At 52.3% G+C, this 19,070-nt stretch overlaps 2 protein-coding genes and 1 long non-coding RNA gene across 5 annotated transcripts; 1 reads left to right on the top strand and 2 right to left on the bottom strand.

The window, feature by feature from the left end:
• Window positions 1-40: 40 nt before the first annotated feature.
• On the bottom strand, window positions 41-12,860 carry xkr6b (XK related 6b). 2 transcript variants are annotated; one of them, XM_088362338.1, is made up of 4 exons: window positions 11,988-12,860; window positions 3,444-3,640; window positions 2,907-3,324; window positions 2,360-2,826 (listed from the first exon to the last, which is right to left on the bottom strand). In XM_088362338.1, the coding sequence occupies exons 1-4, from the start codon at window positions 12,545-12,547 to the stop codon at window positions 2,508-2,510; spliced, it is 1,494 nt and encodes a 497-aa protein (XP_088218464.1). In that variant the 5' UTR covers window positions 12,548-12,860; the 3' UTR covers window positions 2,360-2,507. The 2 variants fall into 2 exon arrangements, with proteins under 2 accessions (XP_088218463.1, XP_088218464.1); XM_088362337.1 differs by having other exon boundaries at window positions 41-3,324.
• A 1,043-nt stretch (window positions 12,861-13,903) lies between these two features.
• mtmr9 (myotubularin related protein 9) lies at window positions 13,904-18,336 on the top strand. Its single transcript, XM_088362068.1, has 11 exons — window positions 13,904-13,984; window positions 14,276-14,494; window positions 14,572-14,680; window positions 14,752-14,877; window positions 15,009-15,182; window positions 15,248-15,465; window positions 15,659-15,820; window positions 15,900-16,041; window positions 16,113-16,333; window positions 16,415-16,566; window positions 17,408-18,336. Exons 2-11 carry the CDS (start codon window positions 14,313-14,315, stop codon window positions 17,569-17,571), a joined length of 1,650 nt encoding a protein of 549 aa, XP_088218194.1. The 5' UTR covers window positions 13,904-13,984; window positions 14,276-14,312; the 3' UTR covers window positions 17,572-18,336.
• Window positions 18,042-18,948, bottom strand: LOC148381348 (uncharacterized). 2 transcript variants are annotated; one of them, XR_015854393.1, is made up of 2 exons: window positions 18,805-18,948; window positions 18,042-18,649 (listed from the first exon to the last, which is right to left on the bottom strand). It is a non-coding gene; the product is annotated as an uncharacterized LOC148381348 (long non-coding RNA). The 2 variants fall into 2 exon arrangements; XR_015854392.1 differs by having other exon boundaries at window positions 18,042-18,712; window positions 18,805-18,934.
• Between the last annotated feature and the right edge of the window lie 122 nt (window positions 18,949-19,070).

The following is a 19,070-nucleotide window of genomic DNA, read 5'->3' as shown; positions in this document are numbered from 1 at the left end:
CAAAATAAACATAAAATTATGGACACACACTGTGGCCGCATTGCACTTTCAAATACCATATTTATTTTTTCTCTTCTGGGATGAACAGTCTCATGAATCTACAGTAAGGCTTGACATTATATTTTTAGCATAATAGTTGTCATTTCTTCTATAACAAAAAAAACATACAAAATGAACGTTAGCACCATATGTTATTAATTATATTCATATTATTCCCTACAACAGGGCAAAAAGGTACAATACTGGACATCAGCCTTGCTTTTTTTTTCCCTCTCCCCATCCCCTTTAATTATTTAATCATACTTATATTTAACCAGCACAAAATATCCTCACACTGTGTCATATATATATGTACATATATATATGGCATCCATGAAAATCATATAACCCAGAGATTATTTAAAAACACACCCACAAGCTAACACAACCTGGAAATTGAGGGAATATCAAGAAAAGCAACATTGTTTTTTTCATAACCATTTGTAAATTAGCAGCAATTGACATGACACCCATAGTTGCTCGGTTGCAATATCAAATCCATGTTCCAATAAAATGTCACAGCCAAGTCTACGATTATTAAAAAATAAAAATTAGATACACACAGATAAAAGGACATATAGATGACAGGAAGTTACAACACAGCAATCACGTTCTAGGTATATAGACTTTTTTTTTTTTTTTTTAAATTTCCATCTGTAGTTTGTGCTCCAAAATCTATCTTCTCATTGTCCCAGATAAAAAGAAACCCAAAACAACTGTATGCCGCGAACATCATAAGACCACGTGAAGACGAGCTGTGGCAAAGAAAAATGGCACCATAGAGAGTTTTGCGGTAGATTCAGTGTGTAGATTGAGGTGCTGGCGCTTGAGAGCATCACGGCTAGTTGTTTCTGGGCTGTCTCACTTTTTTTATGCTCTTGAGAAAGCCCCAAAAGTGAACTTGGCATTAGCACCACTGGATGAGTTGGTTCAGCACCAGCTTGTAAATGCATTCGTTCTTTTTCCTGTGCTGTGACCGAGACATCAGAGCACACCCTGCTGCTGCACAGCACTTTCTTGTTTTATGCTGACAGCCAGATTGGTTTTTTTTTGTAAGCGGAAGAAAACTGGCAAATGCATAAAAAATGGTCAACAATCATTGACCGGAGCGTTGAGCAATTTTTAACCCATCAGGTTTCCAATTTATCCTCACAGGGGCGGCCTTCCGTGACCTCACCGTTTGCACGTCACCGTATAAAGTTTTTTTCAAACAATAAAGTTCATAAACAGTTTGGCTGTGGATTGGTAATTATTTGCATTGAACATGTTTTTTTTTTTTCTTCATCTGCAAACGAACCTCCAACGAAACCGAGGAATGACGACAAGTTGTCGGGGGTCTCGAGAAAGTCGTCATCTGGTCCAAAGCAAACGCAGCGAGAAAAGCAGCTGGGATTTGGCGAGGGTCGAGGAACACGGGTTATGTAAAGGAGGAGGCCTCGCAATTTGCGGACCGGACCGGACCGAAGCACCCCGAACGTTAGAAGGCACAACAAGGACTGAGGAGAAGGAGCTTCTTGCAGAAGCGCTCTTGCTGTGCGTTGTCCACAGGTATGGAAAATGGTTTGCCAACAATGCAAACAGCATTTGTCAAGAATGAAAGAAACATCTGAAGGGAATGGCGGAGGGTTCGCGGACGGCCGTCTTTGCCCGATGACGCAACCTGCAATGTGTTTCAAATGTCTCAGTTGGAAAATGCCCTCTTTCCGTTCAGCTACATTGATGGCCCTTTTCAATTGTGCCTTTCCTCCACCAGAGGGCAATGTGCAATGAAAAGATTTCATGAAAGGGTGGAACTGATTGAAGGTCAGTGTGCTTCTCTTTGCCTCTCTCACCATACATGATGTGATTACGATTGAGGATTTTGGAGCAGAAATAGCAACAGCCGGGATAGCGGCGCTCCCCCCCCCCCCCCGCCCCTCCCGAGGGTCTCGGTAAACACGATCAATGTTGGCCTTATTTACATAAAGAATGGCAGTGAAAGTCGGATGTGCAAAAGGCCGTCACCCTCTGACGCGCTCCTCCAACATTCCCCGTGTCGGACGGCGAAGCGTCCGGCTCGCCCGCCTTGTCCGGCTTGCCCGCCTTGCCCTTCACGCAAGTCGCTCTACGGAATAATGCATGAGAGCAATTTCATAATGAAACATTCATGTGTTATCTATACACTCATCCACAGGCCCAACAGGATCGGGCCTGTGATATCCTCTCTGCCATGTGTTGGTGTTTGCTCATTTCTCCAAAAGGAAAAGACTGAAAGATCTCACAAAGGTGGACCGAGAGCGCTGAGGCTCCAAGGAGCGGGGTGAGAGCGCGCCCTTCAGAACGACGATTCGTACTGCAGGAGTTCGAAGAGGAGGGGGCCGTCCCTGTACCTGATGCCCACGGCGTTGGGACTCACGTACTGCAGCACGTTGATGGTCCTGCGCAGGCGCCGATCCACAAAGTGCGCATCCCAGGCCGGGTAGCGTTTCCTAGGCATGTCTATTTTGATGAGGGGGCCTTCGGGGCGGACGGGCCGGCCGGAAGAGTCCACCGGCTCGGCGGAGCGCACCTGGAAAACGGGAAGGCAGGAGTTGGCGATGCTTTCGTCCGACTCCGCTTGCTCGCCCGCCGGGCCCCGCGTGGGCGTGGCCTGAGAGCCGCGCGGGCCCGGCGTGGGCGCCATAGGCTCGGCCTCGGGGGGCAACGGCAGCCCCCAGAGCAGTTCTGCGCAACAGGAGCTTGCCAGGACCCTCAGCCGGGGGCCCATGGGGTGCAGGACCCCGTAGTAGAGCACCATGCAGGCCACACCTGAGGCAAAGCACAGGAAGACGCTGCAGAGGGCATAAGAGGCAAAGGCGTCGGTGGTGGCCGGGTCGCGGTATGCGTACCAGAGCCCGCTCAGAACGGCGTTCTCTAACAGTACCACGGTGTAATAGACCACCATCCGGAAACGCGTCCGCCCTTCCTGCACATTGAACCAGCAGAACACGTAGACCACCCCCACCACCATGTTGAACAGCACCTCCTCCCACTTGGACATGCAGAAGTCGGTGCCGCCGTGGATGACCCAGAAGGCCATGGCGCACCAGTGGAGCACCACGAAAATGCCAAAGTAGATGTGGAAAACCGAGGCAAACAGGGCAAAGGACAGCACCCGGGAGGAAATGGTGAAGAGGCGCCAGAAGAGGTGCACCACAGCGCCGCGGTAGCTCATGCTCTTCTTGTCGTCGCGCGAGTCGCGCAGGAGTTTGTGGTAGGACGCCAGCACCCAGGCCAGGGACAGGAGGGACGACAACACCGAAGAACCTGACAAACAGAGAAGAAGCCCAGACGCTAGCTCGCCGCCGTTTGCGTCAAAGCAAACGGGCTGGGGCCCGGATGCCTCGTGTCGGACACCCGCCCGCCCCGCCCCGCCCCGCTCTTACACTGCTGCCACTCGGCCTTGTTGCTTTGGATCATGATGCAAAGCTGCAGCACCAGCTGCGGGGCGCTCTCCAGGAAGGTCTCCAGCAGTCGCAGCATGTTGACGTCGGCGTACTCGTACATCATGGCCCAGTAGAAGCGCCGCTGGTTCTCCTTCTGCCGGTAGCTTTGGACCCCCAGGTACATGGTGCGGATGTACCTGCAGAGACGGACGCAACCCAGGTTTGCTCCTGTTTGTCTGCTTTGGTTCTTGGCCCTCTTCGTGTTATTCCCGCGGCTGCGAAAGCCGAGGTCAAGGCTGCGATTGTGTGACATTTTCATCGGGACCGGTAAATGTCAGATGGAATCAGTGGACGGGCCACCGTCTCCCCAATCTGAAACGACAGGCCATACGTCGGCCCGTCGTCTCCGCCCACTAAGCTCCATTAGCCTCCGCTTGGCCCTGAAGCGTCACCATGTCGGAGGCGACGCCAGCGCCGACGCGTACGAAGGAGTGTTGACAATAGAGTCGTCACTCTCACGCTGGCCCAAACACGCACGGCATCACGTTGGCGCTCCCTCCCTCCCTCCCTCCCGCTGTGCCTTTTTGCAAAACAAATATTTTGACGCTCTCTTGTCAGCTTTTGGCAAAAAGGGGATTTCCGCAGATGCGTTGGCCCCCTCCCGTTGGCTCGCCGTCTCTCCCGCTCTGGCGCCTCGTGAATTATTTGTGGCGCGATCGTAGCACTTTGCTCACGGCTCGTTAAATCGCCGTGTGCGGTAACAGCTCGGCGCTCCGGCTCAGCCGTGCCGACCCCGGCGGCGGCCGTCAGCATCATGGCGGCGAGGCGACACCTCTGCAGACATCTAGTCTACTTTCCGTGAACTTGAGCGTCAGCGTCTAATGGCACGCGAGCGCTAACCCTCACGGCTACCCGGCCGCTAAATCCTCACGGAGGGGCGTTAAGACCTTCCGTGTCAATCCAGCCTTTGTGGCTCAGCGTGTGTCCGTTTTAATAGTCGCGCTGTTCCTAGATCTGATACGTCTTCATCCTCCCTATGGCAGCGATTAGAGCGGAGCCGCTACACTGGCTCAGCCCGGCTCCAAATCCAACACGACCGGCGCCTCGGGCCCATCGCTGGGATGCGGGATGTAGGGAGCGATAACAGGGAGGAAGGACACGTCAGGGCGAGGGAGAAGTTAGCTGGAAGCGCGTCCACGGCAAAATGTTAGCTTGATCGCGACTCTGCAGCAAAGTTGTCGAGAAATGAGAGAACAAAAAAGAGATATTGATCATTTCTGCCCGCCATTACGATCAATCAGAGGCGAGGGGTCAGCGCTGTCCAATATCCACAGCGCTAATTAAATCAACAACAAAGGGGCTTAATGAAATGACGGATCCCAGATGAAAAAGCCCAGCGCGGCTCCGATCGGCACCATCGTCACGCTACAGCCAAAGTCCACTCGATTAGCCAGGCCGTTTTGTGATAGAAATTGGAGTTAGCCACAGCGCTAATTCTTGAAATTGTGCGATTGCGGCATAAAAGCAAAAGCGGGCCGCTAGCAGTGAAATCGTTTCCTTCATGCTTGGCTTTGGAAGGCTGCTTTTCCGCCACACAAGGAAGGAGCAGATTAGGTGGCGGATTAGCCACAAAAGGCTTTGACCCAGTTGCTTTTCAAAGAATGCACCACGGAAAAAAGAAAGAGAAAAGTGCACCATGGCTGCCTTTTAGTCTGCACGCAACATCAAATTTCCTCTCCTGTGTTCACATCCATGCTAACCTTTAGCATGTGAAGCTAGCGGGGCCGTTCTTGAGGCGCTGCATCGGTTGTTTGAGACGCACAATGCGTAGTTATCTTCCTACTTTTGTGTGCTTGCAGTTTGGCTGCACGTCGACTTTTTTCCCGCGGCCTGGCGATAACACCAGAGTGGAGCGGTGAGAGCCAAGTCAGCACGCCGCGAGGGGAGGGGAGGGGGGAGGCGGCGGCGGCGGCGGCGGAGATAAGCGGCAAGGGTGCGACTCGGCACAAGTGACACTGTGATGTAGTGACAGTGCAAGCGAGGAGGAGGAGGAGGAGGAGACGACGCTCACCAAAAGAGGCCAGGGGAGGACGAGAAAGGGGGGAGGCGAGGGGGAGTAGGTAAACTAATCACTGAGCACGCAATGCAATTTTCTGGCTGTGTGCCTCGCACTCGTCTTCCTCCCACCACGCCGCCTCACGTCTTGGGGGCCTCGCCGTCGTCTTCTTGCTATTCCGCTCACAGACGCCGGCTCTCCCCGCTCCATCTATCAGGCCGTACCATTTCGCCGCTCTCTTCTTTTTTTTTTTTTCCAGAACCACCCCCTCCCCTTCCCCAAGTGGACGGAGCCGCCGCCGAGGTGATTCACACGGCGGCAGCAAAAGCCAAATCCAGCGGCGTGAAGGAACGATCTGGCGCTTCACGTCGTCGACGGTTTGATCGCAGTTGCTCGACAGGTCACCCAAACAACCATCAATAACATGATTTTATTCCCTCACCCGATGACAATCCATCAAAAGAATTGATGAGGAATTGTCCGGCTAACCAAAATGGAGTGACTCGATACTTCTTCATTTGCCTTCCTGTACGTCTTCAATTATCGTATTAATGAGAACAGAGAGCGCGCGGACACGGGGAAATATCGTCGAGGAGCTCAAACGTCTTTCCGTGGTGCAGCGTTTGAGAGCGAGAGCCTGTCTCACCATTTTGCAGCGCCTTGGTGATGATGATAGATGCTCGCGCCACAAATGCAAATTGAGGAGGCAGCCCTCGCTCGCTCGCTCGCTCGCACTCACTAATGCGTGCACGATACACACGCACGTGCACACAAGCCTGCGGTCGGATGTAACGATAGCAGTAAACGGCCACTCACAGCCGTTTTTCCAACAGGCATGGAATTTGGACGCCACGAGAAAGGAAGACATTTCCACACAAAATGTGGAGACACCAGCAAAGGCAAGATGAAGCAGAAGAGACACATTGCTAATGATGCGAGCAACAAAGCCGCTGATCAAGGGTGGTGAGACCTGCGACGTCATTGTCAAACAGCATTAGGGAGACGGGACCCCCCCAGCCCCTCCCTCCCACACACACACTATGTCAGCCCATCCATCATCATTGACACTCGTGTCACCTCGCCATTCAACCGACTCTCACGTTTCCTCCCTCTCTGTCTCGTGATCACGTGCATCATCACACGGCGACACCGGAGGGATCCGCGTGCACCTCCAGGCTGAAGCTCAGCAAAGTATGCAGCGAGAAAAAGAGAGAGTCTGGAGACCAAACGGGGGTGGCTGAGGTCACGCGCAGTTCATGCCGCAGTGGGGTACTAAAAAATGTTGCGAGAGTTGCCAAGGTAACCGCGCCTTGGCCAGGGTCAAAAAGGGACACAGCCCGACGGATCGTGGTGAAGCCGGACCGGAGGACATGCGGGCCCGAGAGCGCCGGCGCGTCTCCCCGGGCGTTGCTAAGTGGTGGTAACCAGACTCCGCTGTGTTGCAGTCTGGGAAACGTGATGAATTGGAAGCACGTAATGTCATCGGCGCCCGGCCGAGGCGGCCATTTCATTGACGAAATACGGCTACAAATAATCAAGTGCGGATTAGCGGGAAAGAAATTCACACGGGTGATCTGAGGCCGCTGGATTATTTCCTCAAAAGTAGGACAGGGAGAGCCACCCGGCCCAGCCCGGCCTGGCCCGGCCCGGTCTCGGAAGGGAGACGCCAGCAGCTGTTTTTACTCCACAGTCCTCTTGGGAGCAGCGGTCAGGACCTTACTAATGCTTGGCTTCACCTTACCGGAAGAGAGGGGGTGGGGGGGGGTCTTGAATTGCGTCCATTTGGTACTCGGGCCTTCTAGTGCGGGCGACCCGACTCCGTGAGCAGCGGCGGCGGCTCCATTTTGATGCTGATAACGTGCGAGTCGCGAGGCTGCGGGGAAATTGACGCGCTTCTCTTTTTGACAGCTGCCATGTGCATCAGTCGGCGTGACACCCCGTAAAACGGACGGATGGGAAGAATCTGTCGCCGCTAAATACAACACAAATCAGTCAAAAGTGCCGAGCTTTGCTTTCGTCTGCGATGCGGCAGCCGCCGGCACAATGACAACTCACGGCAAAATGATTGTCAATAAATCACAATTACAAGGAAATTCAAATGGAAAAATCCAATTCAGCGCAAGTCAACATTGGCCATCTGTTCCGATGTACCCGCCCACGCAGCGCCAATTGGTCAAGCAAACATGTTGACAACGTTTGCACATGACTCGATAATTCAAGCTGTGAATTTCGAGGCCCTCGACAGAATAGTCCAAAGGAACAACTTTGACTTTTTTTTTTTTCCCACCCGCATATTTGCTCACCTAAGCATGTGCGAGAGGATAATGAGGAATTTCAAGCGTGAGGGGCCCCTCCTTCATTTTTTGGGCTGCATCAAATTGCTGAGCAGCTCCTGACACACTTTGATCAAAGGCGGCGCATGAGCGAGAGCGAGCGGGAGAGAAATTGCCTCTGAAAGGTCCACTTACTTCACAAAAGTAGGCCTGCGAGCGCCGCAGAGCGCAAAGGCGGACGGAAAATGGAAGGCCGGTCAGAAAGCCAAGCAAATGGGCTTCATCAAAATAAATCAAGAAGAGGAGAAAGCCTATTTTGGGCTTCAAAAGGGATCCCGAGGCAAGAAGAAAACTTTTTTTTAACACACTGCACTAGAACCAGAACCGCTTCGACTGGACCGCACCGGTACCGACCCCCCCACGCCAAAGCTTTTGCTCGCTAGCCGTGGCTCAATAAGTCATTAGCCCGAGGCTCGGCTTGTCCGCGCTCACCTTGGGAGGATGGAGGTCGCCGACACACTCATTTGTCAGCGCCAAAAAAAAAAGAAAAAAGGAAGCATACATTGCAGATCTAGTGCCCCAAAAACACAGCAAGAGCAAGATGAACAAAAGAATCCGTCCGTCGACGTGGGCTCGGCTGTCGGGTTAGCGGCGGCGGCCTGCTGGGCGCCTTCTCGCAACGACGAGACGAGCCTCAGAAGCCTCCACGCTTGGACCTCGGCGGGGAGCCTTGGAGCTGAAAAAAGGTTGCTATGGCGACCACTCGAGAGTGACAAGTAACATTGGCGACAACGTGCTCGAGTACATTAGTGGTGCTTCGGGAGGAAAACTTTGATCCTCTTGGCTATTGACTTTTTTTTTAAAACCTTTATAAATGGCCGCCGTGTCTTTATCAGCCTTCCTCGGACGAGCAAAAAAACGAGTCGAGTGGAGTCGAGCTGGCGAGAACCGGAGTCAATCGGCAAAATGTTTGTGTTTGCGCGAGGTCGCGGCTGCCGCGTGGCGCCGTACGCTAAAACCGTTTGACAATGCTGCCGCGGATGATCCCATTCTCAAGAGAAGGCGAGGGATAAATGAAGCTCATTTCAGAAGATGAGACATCCCCGCTAATCTGGCCGCAGCAAGACTCACAAGGGCCCCAATCCGCTTCTCGTTTTGAGCGCCAGCGCCAACGCTAGCTAAAAGTGGGTCATTTTGGCCGCAGGATGATGCGCGACCTTGAGATGAGTCTTGTTCCTGGACGGCCCCGTCGTCAAGAAAGAGCGAAAGATGGATGCGGGCCACAGTGTGCGCTGGCCTACATATGAAGAAAGTGGGCCGACCCACACCCAGCCTTCAATCAGAGAGCCAAAGTCAAAAGGCTCTCTCTTACATCCACCTTCTGAGTAGCATCACCGCTAACGCTAACAACATGAAAAGGGGAGACGGTTGCGAAGCACGACAACCAACGGAAACCGTTCATTTATTTATAAAATGGCCCGGCGTTTTTATTAAACTGCGGGTCGCTGTCACGATAGCCCGCGTAGCGCTCGTGCGCTAACGCTTAAGCGCGCTAATGGATGGAAAGCGAGAGACGGCGCCACGGTGGGAAAGAAAGAGCACACCTGGGAGTGTAAGCGGCACCTCATTCAATACACAAGACAGCATATTATGGGATGGATAATGGGAGTACAGTACAAGTCCTGTGAAAATAGACTTTGCGCTCAGCAGCTGTCCTCCGGGTCGCATAATCGTTTTCTCCGCTGGCGTTTGCGGGATGAAAAATGGGCCAAACGTTTAAACACCCGGCCACCGGTGCTCCTCGGCGACAAGACGGGAACTTGGATGTTTTTCATTATTGACCTTTTTCTGAATTTGCCCAGGCGTGATTATTTTACAGTTGAAGCTAATGTAGAAAAGAACATCAGACTGCCAGATTTAGATTCGAGCCCAGAGAGGAAATAGAATCCCCCAAAAAGCTTCGCTGATGACGGAGGATGGAAGCGATGCAGTCGCTACAGCTGCCAACCAGGCGCGCGCGCACACGCACAATCCAAAAGTCAATAAAGCCTCATCAAGAGCCAAGTTTCACAAAGCGTGCATGCTACAAATGCAGTCAGAGCAGAGCGCCGCTGTAAACACGCCGATATGCACACAAGCCCATTGATGTGTCAGCCCAAAAAAAAAAAACACTGGCACTATTTTGAGCTTATATGTTGAAACAAGCCAAATGTGTCCAACGGTCCAAGAAACAGCGAGTTGTCCTTTTGCAGCAGCGAGGCCATATTGACTTGCTTCATTGTCCATTTTGCGCAGCGCTTCCCTCTCCGATGTCAAACGCCTCCAGCAAGTGTGAAACGCAAGCAAAGCGCCAGTGTGTTGCCAGTGTGCAGCCATCACACGCTTACATCCCTCGGGTGTGCGAGGTGCACCGCACGCGCGTGTGATGCGCATGCTAATGCTACTAGGCCCACCTGTGCGCAACATTCCCGCTAGCTAGCTCATCCGTCCGCTAACCTCGGCTTGAGAGCGCGGCGTCAAGGCGACGTCTACAATCAGCTAAACGGCGGCAAAGCTCTGCGAGCCATCTAATTGCCGACACCATTTTGTGCGCTTGAAGTGTTTAAGCGACTTTTTAAAAGCCATCGGCCGGGCTTTGTGCGCACGCTTGTTTATTTGGTGTGAAATTACAGCCTGTTGTGTTTACAGACGAGACGTGCTCCACTCCTTCGCTGACTCAGCCTCTCGTGGCCAAATTGGTATAATTGCCAATTATTCCGCGTTTCTGCCCAATTGTGACAAATTGGGAGGGAAGAAAAGAACAAGTCCCACGGTGGGCCCGATCTGCTGGGGATTCCCCCCCCCCCTCAACTTCTCGCCGCAGTCCCACACTCGTTTGGGTGAGATTAAGCCATCCATCGCGCCGCCGGGAGATTTGCGCGTGACGCTGTGCAACATCGCAGGATTAAAAAACGCCGGCGGAATCCTCGCTCATCAAAGAAAAAAAAAAATCGCAGTGGGATGCCAGCCGCGATGCATGCCGGGAAGGCTGCTAATTGATTGTGGAGGTAAGATAAAAGTGAGTAATGAGACATGACTCCTGTCAGCTTTCGAGCGTGATGAAGTCACAACTTTCACGCTAAGTGATGCCGATACCTGAGATGAAAGCGGCAAACGAAGGCTGTGAAAATGAGCCCATTAGGAAACCTGCCGACGTTTCGGAATATGAGGTACACCTATTTTGGTTGGCCTTATATTTGTTTGGGGAGTAATTCCACTGTAAACCACTAGATGGCGCCTACAGATTTATTTACAGGTTTATTTTACAATCTTTGGGAGGCATCATGGAGCTCAAGGATTTGGAGTACATGTTCAATTGGCTTGGCAGTGTGTGCGCGCATGTACGTATGTGTGGGTTGCTGCCCAGGGGTCACTGGCAGCGGATGATTGCCAAGGCCGCAGTCTGCCCCTCAAGCAGACGCGATCCGCCTGGCCGCCCACTGCGGGGTCAAAAGCTGCTCGTGTCAGATTAGTTTAGCGAGAGGTCAGCAAAAGGCTAACAAGCCGATACGGAGATTATTGGCCGGCCGTGAGAACACCATGACACCAGGCGGCCAAGGATATGGTATTAGGAAGGAGAGATGGATTATACACACACATGCCGCTCAGGTCTGTGCTTTTTCTCAGTTTTAATGACGTTGCCCACGTTCTACCTGTACTCAATTGTGTGTGGGCAAATGGGGGGGGGGGTGTTACACAAGACACAATGACATCATGTCTGCGTATTGGGGGGGTCAGTAGTATGTTAGACTGCGTGAGAACAGATGCTCTTGGGTTGCAATATCTAATCGGAGTCTTTAATGCAGCTTGGGGAGGAAAGGGGGGCAGTGCGACTGAAGACACCACACTCACATGTATACACACGCGGGACGCGCGCACGCGCACGCTTTGACTCCCCACACAAGCGCAATGGCGCACTGTGGTGAAGTAACCATTCGTGTATGAACGCAAATGCAAGTCTATCCGGTTCCCATGTCCAGTTTCCTTGATTCTGCACCACACAACGTGTGCACAAAGACGGCTTTCTCTTCTATTCATTGCCACAGATTCACCCCGGACGGTGCAGGTTATTCCAGGACAAGTGACAGGCGCGCTGGCACGCACGCAACCAGGCAGGCAGGCAGGCAGGCAGGCGCGCGCGCGCTGGCAGCACGCAAAAGCCGACGTGACTCTTACCTCCACACCTGTCCCAATTGAAAGACGTGCAGCGCGCTCTGCCAGAGCCACACGGACAGTCGGCAGCATCGGTCCCGCTGCAGGCTGGCGGCGGCTCGGCGGCTACTCAGCCCCTGCACCGAGCCCAGTGCGCCCTCCGTGTAATCCTGCACGAACCACCTGAAGCTGAGGATCTGCACCAGCACCGAGGGCACCAGAACGAAGAAGAGGGTCACGGCCGACCACAGGAAGTCCCGGCTGCGGTAGTAGTAGGCGGCGAGCCACACGTCACTGCCCACGTCCCAGAAGAAGACGAGCAGGGCCAGGACGATCCACAGGCAGTCCAGCCACAGTCGCTGCTCCTCGTGCGGTGGCCGCGCCGCCTCCCTGCGCCTGGCCCGCAGGTAGTGCAGGCAGGCGCTCCGGCAGCCCCAGTAGCACGACGAGGTGTTGCAGCAGTGGCAGATGTGGAAGGAGCTGCCGTTGTCGGGCCCCTCCTCCCCGGCGCCCACCACCTCGTCCAGGTTGCGCAGCTGGGCGAAGCCGGTGACGACCCCGCGGCCGTCGGACTTCGCAGCCATCTTGCCGCCCCCGCTCGCTGCCCCCTTCTTCCTCCTCCTCCCGTCCCGACGACACTTCCCGGACACCTGTTTTGCACCCGGAGCCCCGGAGCCATCTACGAGCCGCCGCAGCTCACCCAGGCTCCGGGCTGGGAAGGCGCGCGCACGCCGCCGCCGCAAGCCCCGCGGACGCAGCGCATCCTCGCCCCCTTCCCCTCCTCGCGTCCGCCTGCCCCTCTGCGGGTTCGAGCTCTTTTAATCCGGCCGAGTGTGATCGAACAATTTTTAAATGTCCATCTCATCAACCCCCTCCTCCCCCTCCCGCTGCCACCGCCGCCGCTGCTGCTGCTGCTGCTGCTGCTGATGCTGCTGCTTCAGCCCTCCCCGCATCCCTCCTCCAGCTGCAAGCCTAGTACCACCGCGTCCCCCCACTGGCCCTCGCCGACGTAATTCATCCCCTACCTCTGCCCCCTCCCATCCCCTCTCGTGATTCTCCCTTTCAACGTGGTTGCCATCTAGTGTCTCGTTTCAGGTCCCCATTAGAGCACGCACGCAAGCACGCACGCATGACCACTAAACCCCAAAGAGTACTCTGAGACAGAGGGTGCAATGTCTTGTCACTGCATGCATTTGAAAATGACCACCATGCATAATCCCAACCGTAACAGGAGGCAGCCAAATAGACAGACATGACTCATGCATGCACGGGAGAAGCGTTGTGCGCAAACTGGAAGCGGTGCGATGACGAATCGATTCGCATTGGTGAGCCCAGACAAGCTGCAATATGCTGCCACACATTCAACCCAATGCTGCATCTAAAGACAGACCCACAGGAGGCTTCATAATATCTGATTCAGTAGTCATTTTTGCTCCATTCTGGTCATTTTCCATCCGTATAGCGCTTGTTGGATGACATGGAGTCCGCATCAGCCCAGTAAGGGCAAGACGCGATGTACATGAACAGTTTAAAGTCAAATGAACCAAACCAGAAAATCTTTGGAAAGTGCAAGGAAGCAGGAGTACCGGGACGACCCAAATAACTGAGCAGAAGTGCTAGCCACTCACTTCTGGTCTTAGCCCTTTCGTCAAAACACGAACACATCTTCTTTCCACTTTGTCTTGATTTGCCTGCATGGTATAAACTTGATTTAAAATAAATCACCATTGCAGCGCGTATAATGAGAAAAGTTATCCAATGCTGCCCCTTCGTGGCCATAATTGGTATAGCCATTTAAACGAAATTGGTCATAAAAATGCCTTTAAAAAAGTAAAAGTAGCGACTGACTACAAAGGGATACAAAAATTAAAAATAACAATCATCGATGAACATTTTAAAGTGAATTTTAAGTAGCAAGTCCAACACTGCAGTGTTCGGCACGTGACTTGTTTCCAGTCGGTGTGTTATTGTTGACGGACGTGCGTCACTCCCTTCGGCAAACAAGCAAAATAAGCGATCAGGTAATTGGACATCTAATGTATCGCATTCACTACACTTGTGCATCCTTTCCTTCTGCGACACGCATAGTTTTAGCTTACATTCAAACAATTTGTGCCGCATACTTCCCGTATTTGTCATTACTAACTAGCTAGTTAGCATTAGCCAGCTCGCTCCTTGCAGCAAGCGGTTTTTATTAAAAAATATATTTTTTTATTGTCACTTGGCAGCAACACGCAAGAACGTTAGATAAAACGGAACAATGCGGAAAATAGCCCATGTATAAGACTGTTCTTTCCTTTTACCTGCGTTAGTGTGCCTGCTGCACCTGCCGGGTGGTCAGGCGTAATAATGGAGTTTGCAGAGTTGATCAAGACGCCCCGGGTGGACGGGGTGGTTCTCCATCGGCCCTTTATGCCCACCGTGGAAGGAACCTTGTGCCTGACGGGCCACCACCTCATCCTCTCCTCCAGGCAGGACAACACGGAGGAGCTGTGGCTGCTTCACTCCAACATTGACTCCATAGAGAAGAGGTTTTTCCTCTACTGAACATTGTCACGGTTTTGTTTCGTGTGACATGTCATGACATGAAATATTGACTCTCTTGCAGGTTTGTAGGTTCAATAGGTAGGATCATAGTCAAATGTAAAGACCTGAGAGTGATCCAGCTGGATATTCCTGGTATGGAGGAGTGTATCAACATTGTTAGCTCTACTGAGGTAAAAAGAAATGCATGGAATAGAAGAAGCTTGAACGAAGCTATACTTTGCTCATCTTCATTGCTCTCCAGGCCCTCTCGACACTTGATTCCGTCTCCCTGATGTACCCTTTCTTCTACCGGCCCATGTTTGAGGTTATCCATGATGGATGGAATTGTTTCCGTCCTCAAGATGCTTTTAAAGACCTTGAGTCCATGGTAGGAAATGCAGTACAGCAATGGCGGGTGCCCTACCCGAGTCACCTTGAACAAGACAATACAAACATTTCAAATTGAATGGAACATATTTGAAAAGATGTCTTTATTTGTATTCTGATTTCCTCTGTCAGACAGATGAGTGGCGGCTGAGTGAAGTCAACAAGGACTTCAGCGTGTGCCCATCCTATCCTCCCCTGCTGGCGGTGCCCAAGGGCATCGACGACGACTCGCTGAGAGTGGCGGCATCGTTCCGTCACGGCGGCCGCTTTCCCGTGCTCAGCTACTACCACAAGAAGAACGGCATGGTGAGCAAACAAAGCGTCTGGACTTTGTGTCGAGTGCCAACTCAAGTGTTGGATGTGCGTCGCAGGTGATGATGCGAGCGGCTCAGCCTCTCACCGGCACCAACGGGCGGCGGTGCAAGGAAGACGAGAAGCTCATCAACGCCACCCTGAGGCCAGGCAAGCGCGGCTACGTCATCGACACGCGCGCCATCAACGTGGCCCAGCAGGCTAAAGCCAAAGGAGGGGGCTTCGAGTCCGAGGCCAACTACCCGCAGTGGAGGAGGATCCACAAGGCCATCGAAAGGTGCTGGCCATTTAAAACGACACACGAAAACAAGGCCACATTTTCTTCGGTTCGATCCCAGGGTCAGCAAATACAATGGAAACAGCAGGGGCCCCCAAATTGAACCTTTTGGAACACCATACGACAACAATGGGTCAGAGTGGGACTCGGCACAACCCAACAAGCTTCATTCAGTGAGCGCTCCTTGTTTCAGGTTCGGTGTTCTGCAGGAAAGTCTGATCAAGCTGGTGGAGGCATGTAACGACCAGTCGCACAACATGGACCGCTGGCTCAGCAAGCTGGAGGCGTCCAACTGGCTGGGCCACGTCAAGGAGATCCTGACCACCGCCTGCCTGGCAGCCCAGTGCATCGACAGGTTCCGTGCTTCTTGCGTGGTTGACTCCGTTTTGATTTCGTGTTTGCTCATTTATTACGCTATGTATTCTGCATCTCAGGGAAGGGGCGTCCGTCCTCGTCCACGGCACAGAAGGCACCGACTCCACTCTCCAAATCACCTCCTTGGCTCAGATCATCTTGGATCCGGGCTGCAGGACCATCCGAGGCTTCCAGGGCCTGGTGGAGCGGGAGTGGCTCCAGGCGAGCTCCGGTCTCTTCAGACTGGCCATTTGGAAGCACGCAAACAAGTTGACCAGTTGTCTCGTCTCCAGGCGGGTCACCCCTTCCAGCAGCGTTGCGCCCAGTCGGCCTATTCCAGCGGCAAACCTCGCCAGGAGGCTCCCGTCTTCCTGCTCTTCCTGGACTGCGTGTGGCAGATCCTCCGGCAGTTTCCGTGTTCCTTTGAGTTTGGCGAGTCCTTCCTGGTGCTGCTTTTTGAGCACTCGTACGCTTCCCAGTTTGGCACTTTTCTGGGCAACAGTGCGGCAGAGAGGTCAAGCAAGCCAGCAACTGGTCGCGCTGCGCCTGCCCTCGGTCCTCCTCACTCAGGCCTCCCCATCGTTCTTCCCCACAGGGCCAAACTGTCGGTGTCTGACAAGACGGTGTCGCTGTGGTCGTGGGTGAATCGGCCGCAGGAGCTGGAGCATCTGTGCAACCCGCTCTACGAGGCCAACGGTCTGGTCATCTGGCCCTCGGTGGCCCCGCAGAGCCTGCTGCTGTGGGAGGGTAAGATGCAAAACCCTTTCAATAAAAAGGATCAAGTGTCAGCCAAATGTTCCACAAGGGGTCGCTGTCGTCCTGATGAGCCAATGCGGCATGTTTGAGGCTTCTCAAGTCAGCTTGATTCCATGTGTGAGGCATCAGGCCATCATTTTTTTTCGAGCAAAACTGCTTGGTTAGAAAGCATCAATAGACACGCATATGTTTTAGTGAAAACAATGTCTTGGGCCAAATCACCAAGCTGTGGTCCACATCATCAGAGATGAGATTAAAAAAAGGGTTTGGATTGGAGACCGCATTAATAAAAACAAAGTACGTGGCGAAACTCGATGTTCCGTGGCGCGCTCACGTGTTCGTTCGTATAGGCAGGCCTTCGTATGGCTGTCGGCGCTTTTTGCATGTTGCGGATTGTTCACGTTGCTTGAACTTGCTCGCTCACCCGCCAGCCGACACCTGAGAACATTGTGGCGCTCAGGGGTCGGGGGGGTGCATACATTTGCATGCCGAGTCGTTCGGTTCGAGACGTGCGCCACACGTTTATTTTTGTGTCCGCGTGTATTTGTTTTCCACCTGACACATTCTGGATAAACACAAAGACCCTTGTGTGCCTGCGAGCTGCGATAAAGTCAATAAAAGCACATGTTGACATTTCCGGCCGGTATTCATGGCCGCCTCATAAAAAATAGCTCGCAAGTCATGAGGAACATTTATGACGTACAGGTGCAGCTACTGACTGCGTCAATAAAACTTTGTTGCACTTCAATTGCTCAATTTGATTTTCATTCAGGAAAAGGGATGACTTCCTTGTGAGCTAAGCATTTTTTGGTTTGTTTGCGTTTGGTTCCAGGAGTGTTCCTCCGCTGGAACCGCTCGTCCAAGGGCCTGGACGAGGCCCACGAGGAAATGGTGCACATCATAGAGTACAACAAAGAGCTCCAGAAGCGGGTCAACCTCCTGCGCCGGCAGCTGGCCCAGTTGGAGACCCAAGATCCGCTCCTGCAAACGCCCTAGAAGCGCCCGCCCGCCAGCAGGTAGAAAACCAGACGCGCCTCATCCACTTTCAAATCAATGCGATTGTTTTCTGTTGACATCACACGGCTGGCTGCTCTTTGCATCGCCGTTCATTTGCTCGCGCCAAACATTCCTCACACGACAGCGGACGGACCCACATAACCTGTCCTACAGAACGTAAAGTAGTTGCTGCGGGGGCATTCCACTGATCGCCATAGCAACCATTGGCTGCCATAAGGCAGAAGATGACTTATTGCGGCGGCAACATAAGCGTAGCGAGCGTAGGCGGGGTCAGTGAGTGGGCGCTTTTACGCTTCATCTTGATTGTCCAAAGTTAATCGCAGCCGCTACTTCACGTTCGGTGTTCTCGTCACATTGTCGAGTGTCGAGTCGCTCGTCATCTCAGAGCATCGCTGCGGAACACTAATTTGTTTGACCAACGCAGGTCATGGAGAAAGAAGAAAATGTGATTATTTTCCAGCTATTTTATTTTTGCTATGTTTTACCGTGCAGCTTAAAGTTGATTTGAATTGCAATCATTGATGTTACACAACACCTCAATCCTCAAATATGGTGGCATAACATTCCCTGTGCTTAAAATTCAAATTGTCTGTTTCCAGTTCCCACATGCACATTATGCAAATAGTTGTTTTTTTGTGTTTGCGCAAACAGAAATTATTGTACTGCTTTATGTTTACACGACAGAATGACGCCTCATGTGCTCTTGTCTTTGCCGCACTTATTAAAAGTTTCAAGTGATGAAAATGGCGGAGGAACATTTCTGCATTTCATGCATCAGCTGGCGCCGTGGACCGTGTGACTGCTGCTGTTTACATCCGTCCTCCACGTACCGACAAGGACTGCGTGAAGGTTGTGACACACAACTTTGTTTTTGGAAAAAGTGTGTCAGCTTACTGATTAACTCGTGGGGGGGGTGTTTACGGGATGGTTCGTCATTCTGCTTCGGCGGAAAACGCGTGCGCCGGTTTGTCGACTCACACGCTGGCGTTGACCATAGTCCCGCCCCTTTGAGTTCACGCCACTGGCCTAAACACTGTCACGCTTCTTTGGCTGTCCTCTATCAAGTGCAAACACACCAGCAATGTCAAATGTTTTTTTTTCTTGGACGACGGGCACTTGTCTGTTGTAAAAAAGGAAATTCATGCGGACAAAGTGCTTTGAGGTGCTTGAGGGGATAGAGAGATTATAAAAAAGAGAGAATAGTTTACCTACATAAAATGGTCGCCGTCAGAAGGAATCTTAGCATTTCCAAAATGAGCACTTTTGAGAAGATCCAAAACATGCCACCTCCCCAAAATCACGTTCAATGGCTAATTGAATTCATTCCAAAAAAGTGACTTTATTATGCTACGCTGCCATTGATTAAAAGGCACGCTGGGCACACAAAAGCTTTTATTATTTCACAAAGGCAAACATTGTGTTCCCAAACACTTCAAAGGTCTTAAAGCCATAAATGATGCAATAAGTAAAACAATAAA

This window comes from Syngnathus floridae, chromosome 19 (genome assembly GCF_059516105.1).
Source record: "Syngnathus floridae isolate MCC-2025c chromosome 19, RoL_Sflo_1.0, whole genome shotgun sequence".
Lineage (NCBI taxonomy): Eukaryota > Metazoa > Chordata > Actinopteri > Syngnathiformes > Syngnathidae > Syngnathus > Syngnathus floridae.
The sequence above is the reverse complement of the archived record's forward strand: the minus strand, read 5'-3'. Positions and strand labels throughout refer to the sequence as shown.